This window comes from Centropristis striata, chromosome 18 (genome assembly GCF_030273125.1).
Source record: "Centropristis striata isolate RG_2023a ecotype Rhode Island chromosome 18, C.striata_1.0, whole genome shotgun sequence".
NCBI lineage: Eukaryota > Metazoa > Chordata > Actinopteri > Perciformes > Serranidae > Centropristis > Centropristis striata.
This window is the reverse complement of record NC_081534.1, coordinates 31,961,076-31,972,673: the sequence shown is the minus strand read 5'-3', so window position 1 is coordinate 31,972,673 and position 11,598 is coordinate 31,961,076. Positions and strand designations below refer to the sequence as shown.

At 34.2% G+C, this 11,598-nt stretch overlaps 1 protein-coding gene across 2 annotated transcripts in view; it reads left to right on the top strand.

Moving 5' to 3' along the window:
* Positions 1–276: 276 nt before the first annotated feature.
* Positions 277–11,598, top strand: part of xrn2 (5'-3' exoribonuclease 2) — a 74,445-nt gene continuing 63,123 nt past the window's right edge. For both annotated transcript variants that reach the window (XM_059355935.1, XM_059355934.1), the window contains exons 1-10: positions 277–517; positions 3,040–3,167; positions 3,666–3,777; positions 4,985–5,096; positions 6,689–6,747; positions 6,956–7,045; positions 8,027–8,099; positions 9,301–9,351; positions 10,171–10,328; positions 11,288–11,362. In XM_059355935.1, the coding sequence (XP_059211918.1) occupies positions 443–517; positions 3,040–3,167; positions 3,666–3,777; positions 4,985–5,096; positions 6,689–6,747; positions 6,956–7,045; positions 8,027–8,099; positions 9,301–9,351; positions 10,171–10,328; positions 11,288–11,362 (933 nt within the window). In that variant the 5' untranslated portion in view covers positions 277–442. The remainder of the gene's footprint in view (positions 518–3,039; positions 3,168–3,665; positions 3,778–4,984; positions 5,097–6,688; positions 6,748–6,955; positions 7,046–8,026; positions 8,100–9,300; positions 9,352–10,170; positions 10,329–11,287; positions 11,363–11,598) is intronic.

Genomic DNA, 11,598 nt, shown 5'->3' with positions numbered 1-11,598 from the left:
TTTATTTGATATACGTTAACTTATTTTATCTTATATTATATTTATGCACCCTGTTTTTTGCTTTTATTTCATGGTTTTTCATTTTTATCTAAATATATATAATAGCCCTAACCCTAACCCTAACCCTATATAAAGGGAAAATATGCCCAGACCTTAGAGGGTTAAGTAGAGAAAAACTTCTCCCCCCACTGAGAATAAAAACATCGTTGCAGTACCGCTTGTGGCCGCTGGTGTCGCTGTGGGCACAAGTCGCTCTCCGGAAATATCCGGAAAAGGCCGAGTTGAACCGGAAGCACTAGCTAACCACCATGGCAAACAGCATGTAGCCGAAGCGTTGGACTCATTTACAACAAGTCTTGTGTTTTAAATCAACTATTTTAACTGTTTTCCTACGAGTTCACATTTTTTTGTAAGCTGACCGAGAAGCGTTTGACCACCGGAGATGGGAGTCCCGGCGTTCTTCCGCTGGCTTAGCCGCAAATACGCGTCAATCATTGTGCATTGTGTGGAGGAGAAGGTAAGAGGCCGTTTATACGGAACGGTACCGGGGGGATTTTAACCTGTTATATAGTTAGAAATACATATTATTTACTGTTTGTAGTCGGTTGTTTATCTTTATAGACGTTCACTCCTCGTCGTCGATGTGTTTGTTGTTGCTTGAATGTTTGTGTACGTCACCAACAAGCCGAGGAACCTTGTAAACAAAAATGCGCGCTTGTTTATTCTGAACTTCAAACCGTCAACTGAAATGACCAAATAAGGATTATTTTGTCACATAACCGTTATTAAACTGTAGCCGTTATGGAGGAACGGTGTTCTCATTCTTTATTGAGCATGATAGTGTTTAGATAGTAAATAAAAGATTCAAAATCACATTTTAAGTTGGATTAAAGGGCTAAAAAAAGACACAAAATGCCCCATAAAAGACACAAAATGACTAAAAAAAGACACAAAATGACAAAAAAAAGACACAAAATGACTAAAAAAAAGACACAAACTGACAAAAAAAAGACACAAAATGACTAAAAAAAAGACACAAAATGACTAAAAAAAAGACACAAAATGACTAAAAAAAGACACAAAATGACTAAAAAAAGACACAAAATGACTAACAAAAAAGACACAAAATGACAAAAAAAAAGAAACAAAATGACAAAAAAAAGACACAAAATGACTAAAAAAAGACACAAAATGACAAAAAAAAGACACAAAATGACAAAAAAAAGACACAAAATGACAAAAAAAAGACACAAAATGACTAACAAAAAGACACAAAATGACAAAAAAAAGACACAAAATGACTAACAAAAAGACACAAAATGACAAAAAAAAGACACAAAATGACAAAAAAAAAAGACACAAAATGACAAAAAAAAGACACAAAATGACCAAAAAAGACAAAATGACTAAAAAGAAGACACAAAATGACCAAAAAAGACACAAAATGTTTGTTGATGATATACCAAGTAAAACTGGAGACAAGCTCAAATATATTTAGTATAAAATGATAGAACTGGATGGAACCCTCTTATATGTTAGATTTGACACCTTTGGTCACATTTGCAACATTTAAAAGTCTTTATTAAGCATGATAGTGTTTTGAAAGTAAAAAAAAAAAGATTCAAAATCACATTTTATGTTGGACTAAAGGACTAAAAAAGACACAAAATGACTAAAAAAAGGCATAAAATTACTACAAAAAAGACACAGAATGGCAAAAGACACAAAATGACTTACAAAGACACAAAATGACTAAAAAAATGCACAAAAAGACACAATATTGTTAGGCTAAACACACAAGACACAAATAAAATAGAGTCTCACTAGAATAAAAACCAGAGTTGATGACAGGATCAAACACAATCACAAGATCACATTTATGTTTTTTTTTGTTTCTTTTTGGTTCCAAATGTTGATCATGGCAAAATATATATATATATATATACCAACATGGCATTTAAACTGTAGCCGTTATGAAGGAACGATATAACTGGTGGACGCATTACTTTAATTAAGCTGAATGTGAGTCTTGTATTTTTATTACACATATTTAGAATATGTAAAACAATCTGAGTGGGGCCATTCTACATAACGAGTACTTTTACTTGATATTGATTTACTTGATACTTTTAAGTACATTTTGATGCTGATACTTTTGTACTTTTAAGTATGTATTTAATGCAGGACTTTTACTGTAGTCTAGTCATTTCACAGTATGTTATTAGTACTTTTACTCAAGTAAAGGATCTGAATACTTCTTCCACCACTGCTTTTAATGCAGCTTGCTACTTAGGTTTTGGATGCAGAACTTTTTTATCTATCGGACAGTAAAGTAAAGAATCTGAATTCTTCTTCCATCACTGAACGATGTTAAGACAGCCATTCTTTTCTTAGAAAATATTAACTGAAATATTGTCTGTAATCACCTAATGCCATCATAAATAATAACACAATATCCTGCAACTAGGGTTGTCAGAAGTATCGATACTCAAAAAGTATCGATACTAAAACGTTGTGTCCGGATACGATACTCATTTTCAAAAGTATCGATACCCCTCCCCGTGCACAGCATACAGCCTCCTTATTGTTTATTGTATTTATTTATTTATTTCTTGCACTACCTCAGACCTGAAGCTTGTTATCATAGTTGCAGTTTCTATATGCACAACTGTTTTTTTATCATAAATATTTAACCTGTGGTTCTGTTCATTTTTACATGTTGCATTTTTCTTGTTAATAGAAATATTTCTGTTAAATTTTAGGGTCTTTGTTTTTATCCTTGTGGTATCGAAAATGGTATCGAGTATCGAGTATTTTTCTGAGTATCGGTATCCAGTTGAACATTTTAGTATGGTGACAACCCTCCTGCAACTATAACATTGATATTCAAAGGGAGAAGAGCCTTTTTCAGCTCCTGCCGTGTGTGTGTGTATAATGAGTCTGTCAGCTGTTTAGGCCTCGACCAAACAATTTGTAAAAACGTGATCATGTCTTCAGAAGAAAGTAAAATGTTTGTCCTTTTCTTTTTTATCTTCACAGGGGAAAGAATGTAACGGAGTGCGTGTTCCTGTCGATACGGCCAAGCCCAACCCCAACGAGGTGGAATTCGACAATTTGTACCTGGACATGAATGGGATCATTCACCCTTGTACACATCCAGAAGACAAGTAGGACCTCCTCTCTTTTAAGACTTTCTGATTTAGTCAAAGTTCAGTTTGATCTCTTTCTTTCTGGTATGACAAAAAAACTCAACAGCATTTTGTACTATCAAATTAAAACCATTTCTTTTTTTCTTATTAATTGAAACAAAACACAACATAAATCACCAATGGACAAACACAGTAAGAAAAAAAAAAGGAAGAAGAACAAAACAAAATCACAAAACCAACCTAAATAAATAAATAAAACAACAATAATAAATAAGAACTTTAACACTTTAAATAACATTAAAACTAAACTAGACACAAACAAACATCAAACATAAATACCACATAAAACATACAGTATATCAGTAAACTTAATAACCTAATAAGAGAAAATAATAAAGGATCATTTCTTTGGTTTTACGTGACTAAAGAACGTCAAACAAATCAAAGACCCCAGAGGATTAAAAACATTTAAACGGCAGTGATCCCTCTTCACTCTCTGACCTCTGCTCTCCACAGACCCGCTCCCAAAAACGAAGACGAGATGATGGTCGCCATCTTCGAATACATCGACCGCCTGTTCAACATCGTGCGGCCCAGGAGAGTTCTCTACATGGCCATCGACGGAGTGGTGAGGAAAACCTGCAGAAACTCAAACTATGTTTATAGAGTCAATAACTTCCTTTAAATCACTTCTGAAAACTCACTTTTATAGACCTGCTTTTATGTAATGCTTTCTGTCTTAGCACTCCTTTTACTTCTTCACTTTTTACTTTTTTACCCCTTTTATTTTCTGTGTATCTGTGATTGTTCCTGCTCTCTCTTATTGTTTTTCTTTAACCCATTTTGGCCTAAAATGCCTGTAAAACCTCTGATTGGCGATTTTAAAATAAGCCCCTAAAACCTGAAGTTTTTCTGTAAATTCAACAGAAGTGTCAACTCTTCCTACTAAATAATAGATTTTTCAGCCTCTGTAGCAGATAGAAATGAAATTCAAAAAGTATTTGAGAGCTTATAGCTGTTATATCTGAGCTCCCTCCACTATAGTCGTCTTCCACCACGATTTCAGTTCTAGAAAAGTCCCATGATGCATTGCGACACTCCCACATTTAGTCATTTTGTGTCTTTTTTTCAAATTCATTTTGGGTTTTTTGTCATTTTGTGTCTTTTTTAAAATGAATTTGTTTTTTTTTGTCATTTTGTGTCTTTTTTTGTCATTTTGTGTATTTTTGTGTCTTTCTGGTAATTTTGTGTCTTTTTTTGGTCATTTTGTGTCTATTGTGACTTTTTTTTAGTAATTTTGTGTCTTTTTTAAGTCATTTTATGTCATTTTTTTGTCATTTTGTGTCTTTTTCAGTCATTTTGTGTCTTTCTTTGGTCATTTTGTGTCTTTTTGTGTCTTTTTTTGGTCATTTTGTGTCTTTTCTTGGTGATGATTTCAAAGTTCTGGAAAAGTCCCATGATGCATTGTGACACTCCCACATGTACTCTGATGCATTTCATTGGCCAAGAGACCGAAAATAGGTGGAAAAAAACTACAAAAACTACAAAACGACGTATCCTCTTTCCCGGCTTTAATGGTAGAATAACACAACAGCGCCCAACAGGTTTTAATGGTAGAAATGCGATAATGCTTTCCCGCCTTAAATGGGTTAAATGTAAGAATTGTTTTTAGCCTCATGGCATCATTCTCCTTGTGATTAACTGCTCTCTGTTGAAGCATTTTGTAAACTGCTGTGTTTAAAAGGTGCTATATAAATAAAGTTATTATATTATTATTTATATATAGAGAATCGGCTCCTGTACAGTATTAATAACACGGTGTTTGCCTCCATCAGGCCCCTCGAGCCAAGATGAACCAGCAGCGCTCTCGACGGTTTCGTGCCTCCAAAGAAGGAGTCGAGCTGGCCGAGGAGAAGAGTCGCATCAGGGAGGAGGTCATCCAGAGAGGTGTGTGTGTGTGTGTGACTAATTTTTGTGCTGTCTGAGAGGTTTTTTTGCAAACTCGACGGTTTTAAATCTCTTTGTTCTGTGATATTACCCAAAATAGTCTGGAACATGTCAGTTTATTTTTTAAATTTTAATTAATTATGATTAATCTGATGACTTGGTCGCGACTTTGTCTCTATATTTAGCGACTATTCAGACCCTCTAGAGCAGGGGTCTCAAACTCGCAGGCCAATTGCGGCCCTCGTGATGATATTTTGTGGCCCCCACCTTGATATGAAAGTTTAATGTGAGTTTTATATGAATGGCACTTTACCGTGTTGTGTGTGGAAGGTCCCTTTAATTACTTATTTTTTTTAAGTAATTTTGTGTCTTTTTTTAAATAATTTTGTGTATTTTTTTGGTAATTCTGTGTCTTTTTTTTTGTTATTTTGTGTCCTTTTAAAGTAATTTAGTGATTTTTCAGTAATTTTGTGTCTTTTTTTGTTGTTGTAATTTTGTCACTTTTTGGTCATTTTGTGTCTTTTTTTTGTAATTTTGCAACTTTTTGGTCATTTTGTGTCTTTTTAGTAATTTAGGTTGTTTTTTTCTGTCATTTTGTGTCTTTTTCGTAATTCTGTGTCTTTTTAAAAAATATTTTTTCTTTTTTGGTAATTTTGTCTTTTTTTGTAATTTAAAAAAAAAAATAATTCTGTCTTTTGGTCATTTTGTGTCTTTTTTTTTTGTTTGTAATTTTGTGTCTTTTTTTGGTCATTTTGATCCTGCCTCCAGCGGCCCCCAGGTAATTTGAGTTTGAGACCCCTGGTCTAGAGACTCTTTGTCACTATATGTAGCAACTATTCAGACCCCTTGCGACTAGCGACAAATCCAGCAACTTTTTCTGGTGTTATTGGAGACTTTTGGAGACTCGTTACTCCTCTTAACGAGTAGCAGGCACCGTTCCAAAGCACTCACAAGCGGCCCAGTCCTCCTGCAGCAGTCTCTCCAAGCTGCAGTCAGAGCAGGAGATGTTAACCCCTCAGCGTCCAGTCTGCACCAGTAAAGTCAAGTCAGTTTTATTTATATCGCCCAAAATCACAGAATTGCCTCAAAGGGCTTCACAGACTGTACCTGGAACGACTCCATCTGTCCTTAGACTCCCATCGGCCGGGGAAAACTCCTCAAAAAACATTTAAACAGGGAAAAAATAATATTATAATAATTGTACGGATGGCTTTGAATCTCTTTGTGCTGTTATATTACCCGAAATAGCCTTGAACATGTCAGTTCATGTCAATCAATTTTAATTAATTAATTATGATTAATCTGGTGACTCAGTCTCTAAGTCCTTAATTTACAGTTGAAGTGACGTTTTTCTCTGGATGTTTAACACTCCACTTAATTTGCACTAAGTTGTATATAGTATATTGTTAAATGTCTTTTCTTAGATTGTTTATTTTTTATCTTTATCTTTAAAATTGTGTGAAAATTTTGCGGCTGTAACAAAGAAATTTCCCTGCTGTGGGATTAATAAAGTCAAATCTAATCTAAACTTTACATTTCTGTGATAATGTTTCTCTTCATGTTCAGTGTAACATCCCTTGTTTCCTCTGCAGGAGGTTATCTTCCACCTGAGGAGATTAAAGAGAGATTCGACAGCAACTGTATCACACCAGTAAGTAATTCATCTTTTTACATATGCAAACTGCCTATTTTAAGTCATGATTATTGATGTTTTTATTCTAAATGTATTGTTTGTTTATGTAATGCCAACATGGTACACTTAAAAAAAAAAAAAGGTGCATGTTTTCCCAAGTGTAAATAAATGTTTGTTTTTAATGTAACAGCAGAGTTTAATGATTTGACCTGTTCCTGTTCTCCAGGGAACAGAGTTCATGGACAACCTGGCTCAGTGTCTGCGTTACTACGTGGCAGAGCGCCTCAGCAACGACCCGGGCTGGCAGAACATCACGGTGAGTTCAACTCTCCAACAGACACAAACAGAGGTTCAGGTTTTCACATTTTAGAGACAAAACAGTCGATGGATTCATCAGGGAAACAAAGTTACAATAATTAGTTTTTTTGTTTTTTTCGTGTTGATGTGTTGCACCCTGGTTGGTTGTTGACATGGACTGTTTAACACATGGGTCTCAAACTCGCGGCCCGCGGACCAATTGCGGCCCTCGTGACAATATTTTGTGTGTGGAAGGTCCCTTTAATTACTTTTTTTGGTAATTTTGTGTCTTTTTTGTTGTTGGTCATTTTGTGTCTTGTTTCAGTAATTGTGTGTCTTTTTAAAATAATTTTGTGTCTTTTTTTAATAATTTTGTCTTTTTTAAATAATTGTCTTTTTTAATTTGTCTTTTTAAATAATTTTGTCTTTTTTAATAATTTTGTCTTTTTTAAATAATTTTGTCTTTTTTAATAATTTTGTCTTTTTTAAATAATTGTCTTTTTTAAATAATTTTGTGTCTTTTTTAAATAATTGTGTCTTTTTCTAATAATTTTGTCTTTTTAAATAATTGTGTCTTTTTCTAATAATTTTGTCTTTTTAAATAATTTTGTCTTTTTTAAATTGTCTTTTTTAAATAATTTTGTGTCTTTTTTAAATAATTGTGTCTTTTTCTAATAATTTTGTGTCTTTTTTAAATAATTGTGTCTTTTTCTAATAATTTTGTGCCTTTTTTAAATAATTGTGTCTTTTTCTAATAATTTTGTGTCTTATTTGGTAATTGTGTGTATTTTTTGGTCATTTTGTTTCTTTTATAAGTAATTTGTTTTTTTTCTGTGATTTTGTCTTTTTTTTTTTTTTTGTAATTTTGCGCCTTTTTTGTCATTTTGTGTCTTCTTTTGGTCATTTTGATACTGCCTCCAGCGGCCCCCAGGTTATTTCAGTTTGAGACCCCTGGTGTAGACCGTCATTAATCTTCCGGTGTTTTGTTTTATTAATCCAGGTCTTCCTGTCTGATGCCAGTGTTCCCGGTGAAGGTGAACACAAGATTATGGACTACATCAGGAGGCAGAGAGGTACTGATGATAACTGATGCTTTAACCAAACTGTCTTTCTTTTGGAACATTTTTCTCACTGTAGCCTCATTATTCTCTGCCATAAACAAGGCATGTTCCTCTATGGAAACAGCACAATAATGGTTAGAAGAGAGAATAAAAAATAAGTTGTATATTGTGCAGTTAAACACAGTTACAGTCATGGAAAAAATAATAAGACCACCCTTGTTTTCTTCAATTTCTTGTTCATTTTAATGCCTGGTACAACTAAAGGTACATTTGTTTGGACAAATATAATAATAACAACAAAAATAGCTGATAAGAGTTTAATTTAAGAGCTGTTATCTAGACATTTAACATGGTTTTATTGGTAATAACCAAAATAATTAAAAGAGAAAACCATGGATTAAAATGAACAAGAAATTGAAGAAAACAAGGGTGGTATAATGTTTTTTCCCATGACTGTATAATGTCATAAATTATAGAAAAAGAAGCATTTTCAAATCCATAAAGATGAATATGTTGTTGAACGTCATGCTGACAGAAATATGTGGACTAATGAACACAACACATAGTTAGGAACCTTTGTAGACAAACGTATTTTATTTATTTATTTATTTATTTATATAGCCCCTTTAAGAACCAGGGTTACAAGGTGCTTTACAAAATACAATATCATTGAGGCAATAAAACAGTTAAAACAAAATAAGAAAACATCATCAAAACGGTGAACAAGCATTAGATAAAATAATAGAAACAAAAATTAAAATATGTTTGGATTAACACATGCATTGACATAATAAATATGGAGCTTTCAGTGGCAAGAATGCACAGTGCTGGAGCTGATACTATTCTAGCAGGCAAACAGATAAGATCAAGGAATTGATGTAATCAATATTTTTATTTGAATTTCTTGAACATGGTCTCTCATGTCCTGTAAGAGTTTTATAGAGATCTAAGTTCCTCGCCTGGTCGATTTTTATTTTAATTTTAATTTTCCCTATATATTTTTTTCTATTTATTTTATTATTATTATTATAATTTTAGATTGGATTGTAATGTACCTTTTAATTTTCGGATTGCTGTACTTGAAATTTTTTTTAAATATGTGTAAAAACATTAGAATAATTGCACTAATGCCAGTCTGTACATGTGGGTTTTTAAAAGCTTTTTGAACTGTGAAACATTTAGTTGACTCGTGTTTGTGATTTCACTTTTCCAGCTCAACCCAACCACGACCCCAACACACACCACTGCCTGTGTGGAGCTGATGGTAAGCCTCCAAACTCCAGTCTGAGATGTAAAACAAATGAAAGAGTTCTTTAATAATAAAACAAAAAGAGCCCAGGAGACACAGATCCACTAAGGCCAAGTTAGTAATTTGTGATTTGCATCCAAACTTTTATGAAAAGTTGTCCTGTGGTTGTTTAATCTTACTGAGAAACAAACAGAGACGCCGAGCTGTCGGAGGAAATAAATGTTATCAGTCAGAAGAGAGCTTGTTTATTTGTTTCTGTCTAAACTCTGTCTTTGTGACTAATAATAACACCTTTTTTCTGTCTGGGTTGCCCCCGGTGACCAGCTGACCTGATCATGCTGGGCCTCGCCACCCACGAAATAAATCTACGAGATTAAAGTGGCAAAAAAAAAAAAGAAAAAATTCGCAGATTTATGAGATTTAAAGTGGTGAATCTGCAAGAAAAAAGTGGCTTTTTTCCCCGTAAATCTTTTTTTCAAGCAGATTTGCCACTTTAATCTAGTAAATTTGCAACTTTTTTCTCGAAATATTTTTATTTTTTTATTTTCAATATCCGCTGAAGTTACCAAATACGGTTCTTCGCCCGATAAAGGGTTGATTAGCATCCTCAGTTTGTTGTTTGCATGTTCCTTATTGTATTTGCAGACATTCACAGCATCAAGATGTGCTTCAATTTCACTGTCATAATTTTATCTGTTGGCCCAAAGTTCTGCAAAAGTATTTGTTTGCTCAAGATCAGTCAGAAGAGAGCTTGTTTATTTGTCTCTGTCTAAACTCTGTCTTTGTGACTAATAATATCACCTTTTTTCTGTCTGTGTTGCCCCCGGTAACCAGCCGACCTGATCATGCTGGGCCTCGCCACCCACGAGCCAAACTTCACCATCATCAGGGAGGAGTTCAAGCCCAACAAGCCCCGCCCCTGCGCCCTCTGTGGACAGGTCGGCCACGAGATCAAAGACTGTCAGGGGACGGCCAGAGAGAAGCAGGGACAGGTGAGTCTCTTCATGTATAGAGAAGTCTAATACCGTATTTCCCCTATTAATGACTGGCCTCATTTAGTGACCGGGTGTAAAAACAATTTTTAGTAAATAAAAGCCGGCATTAACCCCAAACAGTTCTCTCTACAAGGCCAACATATTTCAACACAACACCTGTATGTTGAAGTTTGGCCTCACAAGTTAGTACTGTAGGTAAATATGTTTACTCACGTTCTTCTGGGCTTTTAGTAGTTTAGACATTTTAAATCCTGCTTAAAATGAACATTCAGCGTGCTGTTCATTGTTTGTTTGCATCCGAGTACTTCCAATATGGCTGACATCCGGGTAACTGGCTACAATGCTCAGTGTAAAACACTCTAAAAAGTGCCGGTCAGAGCTGCTCTAATTTTCTTAGCCTGCCCCTATTATTAGCCGGGTCCCAAACTGATTTTTTATTAATAGAAGCCCCGGCTACTATTTGAGGAAATACGGTATGAAGGAAATGTGACACATGATTGGTAGATTTTGTAATCACTGTGGCTGGAATGCCCTGCTTAGCCTGCTGCCCCTGCGACCCGGCCCCGCATAAGCGGACAAGAATGGATGGATGTGGCTGGATGTGTTTTTTTTTAATTATTCTATTCTATTTAAAAACCAAAACAAGGGTAGAAATTACACATTTTGTTATGTAATTCAGCTGCAAAGACAAACAAACCAAATGTCAGATGTTTTTTGATTCCTTATTTTTATTTAAACAGAGAAATATTACAAATGGTACATTTCTGTAAAATAAAAATGTGGATCACCTCCCATATTATAATGCTGGAGGAGTTAAATTAAAGTCAGACCATGAACATCCTGGTTTATCTTCTAACTTTACATCTTTTATTAACGTTATTATTTATAAAATAAAACAAACTATGTCTAGAAATGTGGCACAAAACGACTCTTAAACTCTGTTTTTCTCCTTTCAGCACGATGAGTTTGCGGACACGATGCCGACATCTGAGCAGGAGTTCATATTCATCAGACTGTGTGTGCTGCGAGAGGTAATTATATATATATTAACTTTCTCAGGAATAAATCACAGAAGTGCTTTTCTTCTGGCAAAGTGGCACTAAAGTAAGTTTAATGTCCATCACACTGAATATTTACGTGACTCATCTAATTACCATTCAACTAATACTTTTTTGGTAATTTTGTATACAAAGGTGATGCAGTATTTGTTTGCCTTTCTTGATATCATGCACAATGTACAGGTGCATCTCAATAAATTAGAATATCA